The 16,908-nt window shown below is 42.2% G+C and overlaps 1 protein-coding gene across 4 annotated transcripts in view; it reads right to left on the bottom strand.

Moving 5' to 3' along the window:
- The window catches only part of XYLB (xylulokinase), an 88,270-nt gene extending 71,907 nt beyond the window's left edge, over positions 1-16,363 (bottom strand). For 2 of the 4 annotated variants that reach the window (XM_027893735.1, XM_027893734.1), the window contains exons 1-7: positions 12,059-12,189; positions 9,648-9,730; positions 8,706-8,775; positions 7,364-7,444; positions 5,993-6,079; positions 4,644-4,772; positions 3,479-3,544 (exon numbers count right to left, since the gene is read on the bottom strand). In XM_027893735.1, coding sequence (XP_027749536.1) covers positions 3,479-3,544; positions 4,644-4,772; positions 5,993-6,079; positions 7,364-7,444; positions 8,706-8,775; positions 9,648-9,730; positions 12,059-12,103 — 561 coding nt within the window. In that variant the 5' untranslated portion in view covers positions 12,104-12,189. Of the gene's footprint in view, positions 1-3,478; positions 3,545-4,643; positions 4,773-5,992; positions 6,080-7,363; positions 7,445-8,705; positions 8,776-9,647; positions 9,731-12,058; positions 12,190-16,066 lie in introns of those variants that run through there. The other 2 variants (XM_027893737.1, XM_027893736.1) reach the window with 2 other exon arrangements.
- Between the last annotated feature and the right edge of the window lie 545 nt (positions 16,364-16,908).

Genomic DNA, 16,908 nt, shown 5'->3' on the forward strand with positions numbered 1-16,908 from the left:
TATAAGAGCTGTTAATAGCTTTGCATTCTGAACATGCAAAACACATCTAGTATATTAGCATACTCTGTGTTATCATTAATTAATTCACAACTTCGTTGTATTACCTAGTCTCATTTAAAGGAAAAACACTTTCTAAAGAAAAAAAAAAAAAAAAACCTAAACCACAAAGCTACCTGTGTGCTGATCATGCTCTGGTCCACCCAGAGCACAGGTCTGTAAGCTTTTTAGAAGCTCTGACAAAGTTCTGCCAGACCTTCATGTGACCCCTTGCCTTCCTCCCAGGAATTACTCCCAGGAGCTGGTAATAATAGGCCTTGAACTGGACCACTACCTGCAGCTCTGCCTCCCAGGGTATATTTCAACTGCATTAAATCCAGCTGTAGGGCTTCTAATACTGGCCAAAAAATGCCCCAGCCATAGGACACAACTCAATGATCCGACACGAACTTGCTTCCACTTCACATCTGCCATGTGAACTCTCAAGCTAATCAACCACTCCCAAGCTTTCTGCATGATCCAGTGTTGTCTGTTGCCAAGAAGCTGGCACGGAAGCTGACAAATTTCGTATTCTCTGCTGTGACTAGTTCAGAAGAAATATGATTGTCACCCAGTCACTGAACAGAATCAAATCTCTACTGGTCGAGGGAGCCAGCAGTGACAGGTGTTTTATTAATGATCACACACCCACTGCTCCACACAGCATTCAAGGTCAGCCCACAGCCAGAGCCCTGAGAGGTGGTTATAATGGTCGGGAAATTTAATGACGCTCTTCATGCTCCTCTCCCCAAGAATATATCACATTTTGCTTAGATAACAAAGGCCTACCTTCTGTGGTGCCCCACTGGGCACTAGCTGCCTGAAATGGAAGGGAGAAGGAGGAAGTTAAACTGTGAATCAGCCAGTTTAGCAAGCTGACCTGCAGGAGGAAGCACATCCACCTTCCACGTGTGGTTGAGATTACCAAGCTGCCAACAGCTCTAGTGCTCCTTCTTGAGGGTCACCGAGAGCAACGCTGGCAGGGAGATATTTTGGACTCGATCACAACATCTTGCATGAGCTTTACTGCTAAAAGGTGCCATCAGTGCAACCAGCCCTCAAAGTCTGAAATTGGCCTGACTGGTTCTCCATTCCACAGACCCATTTCCCCCCCACTAATGTATGTTTCTCTAAATTAAGTCTCAAGCTTATGGTCAGACTCTATTAATGTTCTGTTTCATCCCATATCTTACTAGTGTAAAGCTTATACATTGAGAATGTGCAAAAACATGAAGAAAAAAAATTAAAAATTAAGCACTCTCACACAAAATATAGATCAACTTTGCAACTCACTTTCTCATGAAATTAACTGTTTCATGCAGGGGTGAGATCTTAAAAAACACAAAAAAATATGATTAATGCTACCAAGAACAGCAGTAATACAAAATCAGGAGTGGCCTGGCTTCACAGGTCTGGATGTTTGGCATATTCAAATCATAGGACAAGGGTTTTTCTCTCATTTACATCATTTTTCCATGGAGTTTTTACTTGCTTCAAGCCATGGCACTTCAGTGACAGCTAGATGCAGAGACACCAAACTGAAACAGTAATGGAATTGCAAGTTGATTTCTGAATATTAAAAATCAGAAGGAAAACAATAATTTGTACTAATAGAATCAAAGTAATTCCTCAGTGGAAAATGGAACTTCATGAGGTTTGTTTGCACAGGCCCACCTCTCCAGCCTCTCCAGGTCCCCTTCCCTTCAGTGTGTTGACTGCAAACTTGCTGAGGGTGCATCAGTCCCACTGCCCATGTTGTGACAAAGACATTGAACAGCACCAGTCTGAACACCAACCCCCGAGGAAACACACTCATCACTGGTTTCCACCTGGACATTGATCCCTTGATCCCAACTCTTTGAGTGCAGCCATCCAGCTAATTCCTTATCCACCAACTGGTCCATTCATCAAATCCATGTCTCTCCAGTTTAGAGACAAGGATGTTGTATCAAGTATTTTGCACAAATCCAGACAGGTGACATCAGTTGCTCTTCCCTCATCCACTGATGCTGTAACCCCATTGCAGAAGGCACCAAATTTGTAAGGCATGATTTGCCCTAGGTGAAGCTTTGTCTGTCACCAACCACCTCCTTATTTTCCATGTGCCTTAGCACAGTTTCCAGGATGATCTGCTCTATGCCAGGAACAGAAGTGAGACTGACTGGCCTGTAGTTTCCTGGCTCTTCCTTATTTCCCTTTGTAAAAATAGAGGCTATGTTTCCCCTTTTCCAGTCAGTGGGAACTTCACCAAACTGCTGTAACTTCTCAAACATGATGGATAGTGGCTTAGCCATTTTGTCAACCAGTCCCCTCAGGACCCATGGACATATCTCATCAGGTCCCACGGACTTGTGCACCTTCAGGTTCCTTAGATGGTCTTGAACCTGATTTCTCCTACTCTGGGTGGTTCTTCATTGTCCCAGTCCCTGCCTTTGCCTTCTGTGACTCAGGTGGTGTGCCTGGAGCTCTTCCCAGTGAAGATCAAGGCAAAAAAGTCATTGAGTACCAGGCCTTCTTCATAGCCTGGGTAACCAGGTCTCCCACTTCCTTTCAGAGAGGGCCAACATTTTTCCAAGTCTTCCTTTTATAACCAACATACCCATGGAACTTTTTCTTGTTGCCCTTGATGTCCCTGCCAGATTTAATTTTTTCAGGGTTTTAGCTTACCTAACCTGATCCCTGACTGCTCAGACAATCTCTCTGTAATTTTTTCAGTTCACCTGCCCTCACTTCCACCCTCTGTAGGATTGCTTTCTGTGTTTGAGTTTGTCCAGGAGCTCCTTGTTCATCCACACAGGCTTTCTGGTGTTTTTGCCTGACTTAACTCTTTGTTGGGATGTATCCCTTCGGAGCTCAGAGGAGGTGATTTTTTAATATTAATCCACTTGCAAGAGCTTATATCCTTCCATTCCAACATTCCAATCACAGGAGCCATCCCGCCATGTCTCCGTGATGCCAGTAGGATCATAATCCTGCAGGTGTGTGCACATCTCTAACTCCTCTTCTTTGTACTCCATGTGTTTGCACAGGCATTAAAGCTGAGCCCCCAGTGAAGGAGACTTACTGGCTGATGCTGGTCTACAGGTGTCCTCCTGCCATCCCTCTCCAGGCTCTGGGTATCTATTTTCAGCACTGGCATCAAAGTGCTAGAACAGGGATGGATTGAGGTTCCTCTCCCCCGGCAACTTCAGTTTAAAGCTCTGCTCACCAGCTTGACAAATACAGCATTCATAATAGAACTGATGTCTGGTTTTTATCTGCCCAGCCACTAATAATTTAACAAAGCAAAAGTACAAAATAAAATTTTCAAATTTGAGCTTAAATTCAAACACAAGAATCAAAATACTCTTCGGTAAAAAGGTCTGTAAAAACATCCCCACAAAATTAATTTTAAAAGATTTTCAACTGTGTTTGCCAATAAGGATATTGAAGTTAAGCCAACCTCAGTTTGCTTGTAGACCTCAGGATTCTGGCTGTAAATCTTTGCTATCTGGTTTCCTGTAAAACGCTGAGAAAGAAATGCAAACGCTTAGAAACACAAACCCTAAATGGAGTCAATAATCATTAACTCTGTGTAATGAGTTCAGTACATTGCACTTTGGATATTTAATTTGCCTGATGCATGATGAAAGTCAGTGCACAGCAGGCAATCTGCACTAAACAGGGTATAACACATAGTCTCATTATGGGAATTTTGTTCACCTTTCAAAAAAAAAGCAAGAGAAAAAGCATTACTATCCCTAGTTTACATTTCAGAAATGACAGTTCAATGGAATGAATCACACTTACACTGTGCACAGGCAGCAGCACAATTCAAATGCTGCCTTCAAATCCTTGAAAAGCTTTAAGCTATATGATCTATGTACCTGCCTGCGAGGCAGGTAAATTGGGAGCAAATCAGGAGGTTTCATATTCAAAGCAACAACTCCAGCATAGGGTAAAAATAGCTGCAAGAATACATTTTTTTTTAATCCAAATATTATATCACATAATAAAAAAAACCCTTATAACACTGAAACCTTAACATTCAGCAAGTTAAAAATAAATTGCTAGTGGCATGTGAAGTCTGATTTCAACACTGGCCATAAACCTTGCATGACGATCCAAAAACAGAATCAACTATTTGGGAGCTTAAAGCCTTATTCTGTTGAACCAAAAGTATGAGTAAGCCAGGTGCTGAGATGCCTCCAGGGAATATTAAAAGGCTAATCTTTAAATTGCAGAAGTAACCCAGACCAGTGATCCACAAATCAGTGGATGGATTTACCCCAAATAAACCTGTAACACAAACTGGATTTCCATCCCAATGGAAATGTGGCTGCACAAGATGCTCCCAGGGGACAACCAGGCCCTGAGACCGCAAGCATGGCCACCAAGCAGTGTATTTGGGAACCACTAGGCAAATGCTCACTCCAACTGCCTCCTGCAGCAAAATTTCCAGTGTTTGGTTAATTTCACTGTAAAATTTCCACATCTTCTTTGGTGAAACGACTGCAAAAACTCCCTCTTTCACAGTTAATGGCTGATGATTACCTGCTGCCCTGTGATGGCAGCATTTTTCCCATCACAAGGCTCTGCTGAGGACTTTCTCCCCACCCATTCCTCACCTCATAGGCCCGGGAGCCCGTGATACTCGCCAGGTGCTGGGCTCCCCCCACGGCTTCCTCCAGGGCACTGCACTGGGAAGCTGTGCTGGAATCCATCCATATGGGACTGTTACTGACAGAAAAACACCCCTGTAATGAACAATGCCCTTTATTAGTAAGTCTGATCTCTGAGAAATCCCCGCTAGAGTAATAAAAATACGGCAGCTGTACGTATCAGCTCACTGCTCAGTTCTCTGAGGTGCCTTCTGGTCTCCTCTTGATAATTACAAAAAGAAGGTTTTTGGCAGCACGTTAGTCAGTGGTGAAAAGTTCAACCCAAACTTTGCATCAGAGGGAAGCAACAGGCTTTTTCTGCTGTTCCTTGTCAGACCCTGCAGCACGATGTCTCAGCACACTCCCCCAGTAGCCAAAACCCCAGCTCCTTTTAGAACTCCTCTCCGAACAATCAGATTGTCTTTCCACAGCTCCACTAACAGATTTCTCCATAATGGCTGGCATAATCATTTGCAAATACAACTGTGACTTAGTACATCACCAGAGAGCGTTTTAATGCCATTTCCATGAGTTTGGCATGGATGAGACACAGTTCCAAAACTAATCATTTAATACATCAGTTACACAAAAGTCTCCCTTTCAACATACAACCATCCGTTCTGACCATGAAGTAAGGAAGGTAAGGGTTTTCCAGGAGAACATTGATTCCTCCCTATTATTCTTTTTAAATAAAAGTTTATCGATTGCTCACATATAAAATGTTTGGGTTCAACAATGTACTTGTTAGGAGTTTGTGTCCACAGAGCATTACATTCCATCCTTTCAGAGTAAGTGTAAACTCAGCTATTTATTTTATATATTTTATATATTTACATATTTATATATCAGTATATTTTTATTATAATTATAAAATATATTATTTTTAAATATATAAAATCTAATGAAATCACAAGCACTGAAAGTAAATTCAGGTACAGTGGTCTTTTTCATAAACATTTTTGGTCAATACAAATATATACATATATATATATATAAACAAAAAATTAAGTATTTACAGGCTGTTTACAAAAAGATTACGTTTCCTAGAAGAACAAACAGTCTGTTACTCTGGCACAGAAAGATTCTGGGACACTCACTGGCACCTGTAAGCATTTAAAGAAGAAAATTTACATTTACAGAAGAAAATAAAATGTCAAAAGCCCTGGAGCTGAAGGAATAACTACTACATTTCGTTTATGCTGCAGGGGCATGAGACTCAGCCAAACAAAAGGAAAGGTTTGCAAGGAGAAAATCAATGTGTAAGCATCAGAAAAAGGACAGTGTAGCTCTTCCTTCAGAGATTTTCTGCACATTACCTTTAGTGACTGATGTAAAGGCAGTTCAGGTGATGCATTCTTTAAAATTTGGATGCTTCCTTTTTTCCAGTACACACTCCCATGTTGCTGTAGGGAATACAAAAACAGAGGTTGGAGATGCCCTCCCAAACTGCAAATTTCATGTCCTGATCTGAATTTTAAACTTTAAGGGACAAGAGAACTCTCTTCAAACTAGGACCAAAAAATGCACCTTTTCAAATCAGGTGTGTCATTAAAAGACTCTGAGATTGAGCAAACCATATACTAAACCAGAAAATTATTTTGACCGACTGAAAACACTAGTGGGAACTGTTAATACTGCTGATGGCATTAGATACTTCTTTGAAGGCTCTTTGAGCTGTAGCCAGGGCTCCACAATCAAGACTTAGTTCTGTGCTACTTCAGCACAGCTCCCTGATTCATCAGTGACATGCCTGCCCACATCGTTGGAGGCTGGCTAGAATAAAGGGAATACAGGCAATCTGGAAATACACTTCCTTTTTTCACCTGTGTAAGTTGGGGTTACTTGTAAGTCCCTGACCTCTGTTCCACTGAAGAATTCATAACAGAGACCTTGATACCAGCTATGATTTTCAGACACTTTGCTCAGACTTTCAACTGCAATCATTGAAACAGGGAGATCAAAGCAAGAGTTTTGATTAATTAGTCCCAGCAAAACCAAGATGAATAACCTAAACCTCATATGTCAGAATCAGCTATCACTTTGGTGCTGTCCTCACCCTGGATATCATCCGAGAAATGCTGTTTCACCAGAGAACCAGGAGACTGGCTCACTGACAAAATGTCAGTGTGGGGTTTATAAATCTCAGGGAAAGGCATTATGCACTACAGGCTAAATCATGGCAGCATCTTTGCCATTTCTGCGTCAAAGACTCACATCATTTGGGTTTTGTTGTTTCCAGCCAGATCTCCTTCCTAGCCAATGAAAAACCTGTGCTCAGCAGGATGTTACTACGCTTTTAACAAACTGTGTCCCTCACTGTTGTTTCTACCCCATTTTCCACAAGCACTTGGATCTGCTGAAGTTCAAAATTATCTCTGTCATTTCAGAATCTGTATGTACAAAGAATTAAAACAACAGGAAACCAAGTAGTTATGCACTACACTGATCCAAACAACTGCACTGTAAAACTCATCCTCCACTCCCACTACCTTGTAATGATTGCTTTGTGTGTTCCAGGCATCAAGCTCCCCTAAGGAATGTGTCTATGAACACTTATGTAGAAGCTTTTATCTTATTTTATGTCATTATGCTCTTCTGCAATACAAGTATTTAAATTAAATTTATCACTGTACCTGATACTCTACTGAAGAAATACATTAAGACTAATATTTTCTTTATAAACTAACCTGGCCAGCACCAGACAAAGCTCTGACTTGAGAGAAGTTAAAGCCTGAAGACTTCATCTTCTCCAAGATCATATCCAGAGCCTGAAACAAAAAAAATAGAATCAAGAATGATTGTAACAAGCTATCAAATTATGCATACTCACAATCTGGAATTAAACAGTAAATTCATGTCATCACTGATAGGAGGAGTTCATTGGCAGATAATGAAAAATTAGCTAATGACTATGGACTTCTCAAGAAGTCGCATAAATTAATTTATTAAGTAAGAGTCCATAAAAGAAAAACTGAGTCACACAGAGGAAAATTAAGATCTTTAAAGAAGATGAATCACAAAGATCCATTCTTTGAAACCTAAATAAGAGGCAAGAGTTAAAGAATTCCAACTCACTAAAAAGCACTTTCAAGAGTGCCAGACACAAAGCGGGATTATCTTTTTCTGTTCTTACTTTTGGAAATCTCCGAAATCTTAACAGGGTGCATCCTGCACTCCATCCTACAATACATTAGTAATCTCAATACCGCTGTCTCCAGTATCAGCTAACTCACAGATTCTTCAATATAAGGCCAATTCAAGTGAATTTCAATCTAGCCTGAAGAACCTAATTTTTCTGAAGTTTAAAATCAAAAATTATTCTATCTTTACATAGTTTCACTTAGATCACCATTTCCCACCACGTCAACTACTGTGGATCACAGTAGTTCTGTGGCTGGGGTAGCTGGGGTTCTGTGACCTTTCAAATATTTTAACTATTCAAATCCCTTTAGCAAGACAGATTTACACAGTACCATGTGAGAGCAAGTGTTTCAGAACCTGCACAAAAGCAAGGAAGGCCTTGTTTTCAAATAGAAAAAAATGCTGTTCTTCAAAATAAACATCAGTGGAGGTGAGTGGGAATCCCTGAACAAAGTGCACTTTCACCACTTACCAGTTGCGACATCAATTGCTTAGCAGAGCTTATTCTAAAAAAAAAACAGTTTAGGTAACCTGGATGCTACAAAACCACAGATTTAAGCCAGGCAAAGTAAGATCTGCCCCTTTTTTGTACAAGTTAAAAAGAGGGAAAATGTGGGAAAGTCAGGAGGGCATTTCTCATACACAGAGTGCTGTAACAGTAGAGAGAGAAGAAACAAACAAAAAACACATCAAAACGTTAGCAACTTCCACTGTTTGTTGATAGCATTGCTATTTGCATACCAAAGACACAGAATAACACTTAAAAGAAACAGAATATAAGGAAAAGAACTATGCTGATTTGAGTGATGAGTTTCACTATTGCTCAGAATAAATTTCCATTTCTGTAACAGCAAGGAAGAAGGTGAACTATATAAAGCTTTTTCATACCTTGACCCACATGAGCACAGGAGAAGTGACTGTCAGTCTGTCACTGTGAATATAGACTCCACCCTGAGTCCTACAGAAAAAACAGGATTTTCTCTTGGTAAATTCTGTATTTTTTTCCCTGACAAGCACAGTTCTTCAGGATTATTAATGACCAAAGAGAATTTGCAATGGGTTTTTTTTAATGTTAAGAGCAAGGATTGGTGTTTGAAGTATGAAAAAGTAAAATCTAGCTCCTAGGAGGTGACATGTTTGACCCAATTGCAAAGTAAATAGTTTTCAAGGAAAGGCCCTGATCCTGAAGTAAGGTCTGAGATACAGTCCAGTGGTGATACTACTCATTGCTTCTGTGTAATTCATAGTTATTTCTGACTGTCACCATCTGTGAATTGAACCTCAAAGAGCAAGTTCAACTTTTGCTGTTAAACCATCAAGTAAATAAATTCATTGAAACTTGTGACTGGGGGATGACATTTGTCAATTCTAGTCTATTGCTGAAATAAACAAATATTGTCATCCTACATTTCATTATGAGATTTGGAAAAACTGAATTTGTCTCCAAGTGCCTTTTAGAGGTTCTTCTCACATAATTTTCTTGTTGTTAGGAGAGCACTCTGCCCTGACACAAAGACGGTGCTTACTTTCATGTCCCAAAAAGAAATAGTCGCGTCCATGAGTCTGAAGTCCCCAAAAAGGCAAAAAAATGGTTTATTTATGCATAATATTTTGGAGTGTATTTTCTTAATTTATTTCCTTTTGGGAGCTCTTGTCATATTTACATACAAGGAAGGCAAGAGCATATACTACCCTTGCCAAGTATGAAACATGACTATGGCATGACCTTTTTCCATGCCTCCATACATGCCAATGAGATCAAACAGTCCTCTCACCCCAATCTCCAAAGTTTTAAATTACATTATCCAAGTAAAATACAAAGAGTCTTACTTATATTCCGGAAGGTCCCTATCAAAATGAACATTATCCTCATAAATGACTCTCAGCCGTTCATCAATAGCAATGACTTTCAACTAGAAGATATAAAACAGGAAGTTAACAAAATCTAGCAATAATTAAATAGCACTGATAACTCATTTATAATAATTCAATTCCCACAGACAAAATGGAAAAAAAAAAAAAAAGATCGCCCCAATGCATACAACTTGCTGAAAGTACGGGTATAATTTTATATTAAACAAGTTATTATGTGAATGTCCAGCATGCCACCTATTCAGCAACATGTTTTTATTTGTTTGTATTCCCTCTCCTCATTTTCTTTCTCCTCTAATGAACAAGATCGAGCTGCAGGCATTTGCTAAGAGACAGCAAACAAATCACCAGGTTTGTAGCTTGCATCAGAGTAACCAGTTTTGCATTTTCTCCAAAGAATACAGTATCTGAGATTATAGATGCCATATATGCCCTTTTTCCTCCTCCTCCTTTTTTTGGCCTGATTTTACCCTTAGGGTACCTTGAGGATCTTCCCTGCTCCCCAGAGGGTGAGTAAATGAAACTCTCCCAGTCTGGCAAAGCTCAGGGGGCTTTACACAAGTGTATTCTGAACTTATGCAACACACAGAAAGTTAAGTTCACCTAGTTCAGAAGGAAAACGATAACAGTTGAGAAGAAAAGTGAGAAGTTAGCTCATGTTCTGTGCCTATTTCAACAAGGGAGACAGTGCAAAGCGCTGTTAAAGAAACAGACAAAAAAAAAAAAGAAAGAAAAAAATCCCCTAAGTCATCTTAAGGAGTTATATTTAAATAACAAGACCATCCCTATTTTTGCCATACTAAAGTAGGACCATTATCTATGCACTGGCACAGTGCACTAGCTCAAAAAATGGCTCTGACCCACTGCAGCCTAATTGGGTCTCTGCTTACAGCACATCCCCTTGAAAGCACTTGATCAACCTAACCTGGATGTGTCTTTTAAAGCTCCCAAACTTCAGCACAATAATGGTGATTTATGCTCAAACACCTGTTTTTAACATATTCAGGCCTCTGCACAACTTGGGCGGTTTCTATTCACAGTGTGGCAATACCCATATGTGTTGACAAATCAGAATTTCAAGCAGCAATCTGAGCATCCAGGTTCACAATTCTACTAGTCTTGATTCCCATGAGGAGACTGGAAAGCTGGATTTGGGTGCAAATCACAGCTCCTATAGGAGCAGGAAGAAGGATGGCCATGCAGTCTCTATGTAGAGAAGTCTCCCAGCACTCTTTTTCAGGATATTTAACACATCCCTAGCACGATGGGGAAGCAGGACACATTAGGGCATACAACCCACAGCTTCAGACATGATATGGGGCAAACAGAAAGAGACAAAGGATGTACTTATGCAGGTGAAGGAAACATGAGAACAAACAGGTTCCTACAGCGCCCATGGCACATAAACATCTTAAAACTTGAGGCAATGGGAATTATTACGGCCATAAAATAAAACACAAGAAATTCCACTTCAACATTAGGAAGAACTTCTTTACATTGGGGATGTCAGAGCACTGGAACAGGCCACACAGGGAGGTCATGGATTCTCCCTCTCTAGAGACGTTCCAAACCCAGCTGGACACATTTCTCTGTCACCTGCTCCAGGTGACTCTGCCTTGGCAGGGGGGTTTAACTGGGCTGATCTCCAAAAGTCCCTTTCACAGAATGACAAAATCAGTCAGGTTGGAAGGGACCACAGTGGGTTATATCTGGTCCAAACTCCCTGCCTAAGCAGGGTCGTCCTAAAGGGCAGGATTGCATCTGGATAGTTCTGGAATACCTCCAGTGAGGGAAACTCCACAACCTCTCTGAGCAACCCAACCATAAGGACTGTGTGTGACTGTGAATTATTTGGCATCAGCTGTGGCAAGACGCAGCGTGTGCGAGCCCCAGGCACGGAGCATCGCACCGCTCCCTGCATCCTGTGCGAGCCCTGGGTATGGACCACCGCTCCGCTCCCTGCATCCTGCGTGAGCCCTGGGCAAAGCAAATCCGCCGCTGGGAGGAGGAAAAGGGGAACGGAAGGCTCCGAGAAGGGACGGAAGCCGCCCGCGGAGGAAGGAGCGGAGAAGAGGAAGGCCTGTCCCCGCTCTGTGCTGGGGGCAGCGCAGCGGCCGCGCTGGCGGCGGGGCTGCCCTGACCGCATCCCCTGCATCCCCCCGCATCCCCCGCATCCTCCAGGGGCAGCCCCCGCTCCCATCGCGGTCGGACCCTCCTCCCGGCCAGCCCAGCCCCAGTCGGGGCAGGGCCCGGGGAAGCCAGGGCGGCCCCGGCCCCCCCGCCCTGCGCGCAGAGGGCCGGCCGAGGGAGGGGAGGGAGGGGAGGGAGGGGAGGGAGGGGAGAGCAGGGCGGGGGAGGCGGCGCGGTACCTGCTGCGTGCTGAAATCCCAGCCCAGGTAGCAGGGAGAGGCCATGGCACGGCTCGGCACGGCCCTCACCCTCACCCGGGAGCCGGGGCAGGGAGCGGGAAGGGGGTGGCTCTGCTGGCCCGGCCTCCCCGGGCAGGAGCCGCCAGCCCGGCCCCGCGGAGCGGCTGCACCGCGGTTAATGAGTGCTGGGAGCGCTGGGAGCGGCACCAGCCCGCTCCCAACCCCGCACCGAGGGGCCGGGAACTGCTCGGGCTGGGGGCGAGGCGATGGTGGGTGATGCGATGGTGGGGTGATGCGATGGAGGGGATGATGAGATGGTGGGGGTGATGAGATGGTGGGGGTGATAAGGTGGTGGGGGTGATGAGATGGGGGGATTGTTGTCCCGAACGCGAGCTTGTTCCCCTGTTCGCAGCACCAATTCACAACACCGAGGCGAGGTATTTCTGTATTTTACTCTAATTTGCACAAAGTAGGGCGCTAGGTGGTAACACACAAAAGCCTGGCTCACCGGTCATCAAGACTTTACATTATTAATACATTTTAACAACCAAGGCATCAGCTTTCATTGGTTACAATTTACATAACTTTTCTATTGATTAGTACTCCACCCCGTATTCTTTGTTATATCTCGCGCTTCTCATACCAATTAGTCCACAAGCACAGTTCTTCCCTTCGTTTCAGTCTGGGGTGTGCTTTGAGTAGGTGGTCAATGAGTCCGTGGTCATGATCACCCACTGTCTGAATTATTTATCCTTCTGGAATTGCTCCTGCTGACTTCACTCCTGGTGGCTCTTGTTCATCTTGGGATTGTCTTCTCTTTTTGCTTAAAACAACAGATTAGCCAAGCATTCGAAATTCACAATGCAACTGCTTAATCATAACTGTCCAGCTACAGCTTCAGATTAACAACTAAAAAAAAAAAAATAATAATTACAAAGTTTGACTCAAACCCTTATTCAAATCTTGAGGGGCTCAGTATCAGGATGATGTGATGGCCAGATGATGTGATGCTGGGTTACCCTGTGCCAGGGCTGTGCACTGGCTGCTGAGCACCAGTAACCAGTGCCCATAACATGTGGATCACTTGGGCCAGTGAGATAATGTCATGCAAGGACTGCCCAGGAATCAGAACCAAAACAAAACAAGCAACCTCAAACCACAGACCAAAGGAATTCATGAAATTTTAATATCCCATTACTATGTAGCAGCCGTGTTGTGGTATCACACTCAGATCAGTGTAAACACACACACAGTATTCCATTAAAAAACACAGAATTGGTTCTTTGGCTGAAGTTTTGTTTCCTAGTTTGCCTTTTTTCAGCTGTGAGGGTTGGAGAGGTTTTAGGTTTCTGTGTTACCTGCCATAGTATGTGACAAGCAAAGTGAAATTGCTTAATCAAAAGAAGGGTCATGTAAAATACACTTCCATTCTGCAATCAAGGCAGCATCTCAGCAGAGCTTTAATGAAGTCAAATAGGTTTTGCATGCCCAGGATCATAAACTGTATTAACAGTGCAAATACTTAATTTGAAATGCCCTTAAAATTATAATAAAAAATTTTCTCATATACTGAACATTTTAAATAAACCCACTGATTTCTCAAAGCCCCAGCTCTCGGGAGTTTATACTTTTAAGATTTCTGGTTATTACTGCAAAGAAGAAACCTTTAAAACATTAATGGCCATCAGGTAGTGGTGGAATTTCCCTTCTCCTAAGGGGAAGGAGCTCGTGCTGGATGAACCTGTTCTGAACAAAGGTCTCACTTAACCAGGGGCTGTGAAGGAAATAATGTTTTTGAAATGTTACCAAGAATGGTTTCCGTAGTGTAACTTATACCAGAAGACAAAGGATCAAATAACACATAGAGGCTGGTTTTTTTATTAATGCAGAGTGTGACTGATGAGCCAGGGAGGAGAGGCTTGCTTGGCCCTTTCATTGGCTGCATATTCCCTATAAACAAGTAACAGATTCAGAGGCTGAGGCTTGAAATGCTGCAATTTTCAGAAGGTAACTACTTGGAAGAGAAACTAAAGTCAGTTCTGAAGAAAGCTGTAAGAATGATAAATGACTTCAGAAAAAGAAACAGTGGATTGTAACTTTTTTCTTTTTTTTTTAGAGGAGGTATTGGCTAGTAGAAAAGAAACAAGACTTTATAAATATAGCAATCTTACAAGGATGTGAGAATCAGTTGTATTCTTCAGCAATCAGATCAGAAGAATAGTCTCAATTAACAAGAAATCATTTGACTTAAACAGCAGAGAAAAGTTGGGGAATAACCACTCTCATGTTATTAGATCTCCTTAAATTAGGAACAAGGGCAACAAGACAATTCAGTAGGAAAATTCACCAGAGGACAAAGTGGGAATGTTATTGTTACTACTTTCACTTTTCCTGTTTTTCAAAAGAAAATGAGGAAACTTGGAGAACCAGTGCCTTACCCAGTCACTCTGTTGCCCATCCTCCCATCAAGGCAGGGTTCTCTCAGATTTATTGTTTGTGTGTGGAAAATGTGCATTGCTGCTGTTCTTTCTGCATTCAAGTTTCTTGAAAGCAAACAAGGTTTAGGTCTGCATTTATCAGTGAAGTTGCATTCATGTACTAGCGATGTTTTAGCGCTGACAAATCCAGAATTTCCAGAGGGGACGGACAAAATGCCGTTTATAATTGAAATGTCACCACTGCAGATTAACAGCTTGAGGCAAAGCACAGATTAATCACTCAAGACACACAGAGCAGAGTAAAGGGAAAAGTGAGTTTATTCCACTTTTCCTATTAACTAGTTTCTGGCCTGATGGAGAAGCAATACTTCCATGCTCTCCTAGGCCCTTGGCTATCTAGATAAATTATAACTAGTATGCCAATTAGAGCTTTTTTTTTCTCCCCCCACTGTCAAGTTAACTGCAACTGCACATTTATTTCAATCCATTGCAAAACAGAAATTAACTGTATTCCACATTCCTACATAGTGAGGTTTTTTCACTTTTTATTTTCACTTCCAGTATCAAAACGTGTCTCTGATCTCAGCTGCAGCCTGATATGAGTTTAGGCTTAATTGCATTCTTCAGCTTTGCACAGGGGAACTCCTTCAGAAACAGTGATAGCCCAACTTCCAGGCTTCATTATCATCACATCATCTGAGACATGCCAACAAGCTAGAGAGCAGCTAGTCCAGACCTTTGATATAAATTAGGATGACTATACTGACAGCAGTCCAGCTATCCTGATTTATACTGGCTACATAATTTAATGGGGTGTGGAAGTACTCACACCTTCACAGGAAGTTACAGAAGTCCGTGGGCAACTGCAAAGCTACCAATCTTTCTACTTCCAGCAGCACACTTTGGGCACCTAACTAGTTATTTTAAGTAGCGGGGCAGGCAAGTATTTCTAAGCCCCAAACAGGTATTTTACATTTGTACAGCAGCATCGGCTAGCACAGCAGAAGCAATGGGACAGGTAAGAGTTGTTGCACATACAGAGATCAGTTATGCACATGCAATAAGCCACAGCAGCCCATGTTAGATGTTGGCATCATTAGGTCTGCTGGCACAATTATCCTTTTTCCTAATAAGAAAACTTGTAGCTCTTTAATTAGCCTCAGAAACATCAAACATAATAAGCTGGGTCAGATATATGCCAGCCTTTTCGCCAGGTAACCTTAGAGTCACGTGCACTGCTGCTAATGAGGTGGGATATGTTTGCAATGTTAAGCTCCAAGTAACAACAATAACACATTAACACATCACCTTAAAGACAGAAAAAAAAAAAAACAGCCTGAGCACTGGACCTGCCTGCTGGAACGATATCTGAACAACAGCAACGCTCTAAAGGTCATTTCCCTTCTACTTAGCATTTCAAGTGCTCTTATCACAAAATCTCCATCAATGTTTAACCAAGAGAATACAAAATACCACAGTACCCTAAATTAAAAGATGACATTCCTGATCTTTTTATTGAGATGGCATTATAACACCAAAAATGTTTTCCTTTCCCTAAACATGCACTTACCTGTTGAGGTTACTTTTGCGCACAATCTTGGGGTAACCATTATGATTGTCCATAACTCCAAATGCTGTGGAGAGTTTTGTTATTCCCTCAGCAAGAATAAGCACTGGATGTCTCAAAGCAATGGATCGAGGTCTGTTATCCACGGTAGTTTCACTGACTGTGCTGGGAATGCCTGAATACAAGGAAGAACTTTACTGTGCGGGTGACCGAGCACTGGAGCAGACTGCCCTGAGTGGTTGTGGACTCTCCCTCACTGGAGGTATTTCAGAACCATCTGGACGCAATTCTGTGCAATGTGCTGTAGGAAAACCCTGCTTGAGCAGGAAAGTTGGACCATAAGACCCACTGGGGTCCCTTCCAACCTCACCCATTTGGTGATTCGATGAAAGTGTGTACAAAGATCCAGCAAAATCCCTGTGCATGAGTTCCACAAGAGGAACCCAGAGCGCAGTTGTTCCTCGGAGACTGAAAACATAGATTATTTAAGTACTGTAATGATTCCACAAACTTATTGGTCGATTTCATTTTTTGACATGTGCATATTCAAAGTCCCAGGTGTGGTACTGCATTGGCAAATTGCGGCCCTTTACAGAGGCCGCGTGAGGAACTGGGGCAGGATTCCATATAAAAGCATATACCAGCACACGGAACAATGGGTACAAGAAAAGAATTTAAATGAAGGCTCAACTACACAATCTCAATTATACCATCAGTTTCATAGGTACTGGTCAATTTGCAGCTTTTATTCAATCATGTACATAAAATCCTCCAATTTCACTTCTATTGAATTCAGTAGAACATGTGCTGACTTCAGTGGGTACTGAATCAGGCACTGTGGAATT

Source organism: Empidonax traillii, unplaced genomic scaffold (genome assembly GCF_003031625.1).
Source record: "Empidonax traillii isolate 1590-97213 ecotype Southwest subspecies unplaced genomic scaffold, ASM303162v1 scaffold404:size960789, whole genome shotgun sequence".
Lineage (NCBI taxonomy): Eukaryota > Metazoa > Chordata > Aves > Passeriformes > Tyrannidae > Empidonax > Empidonax traillii.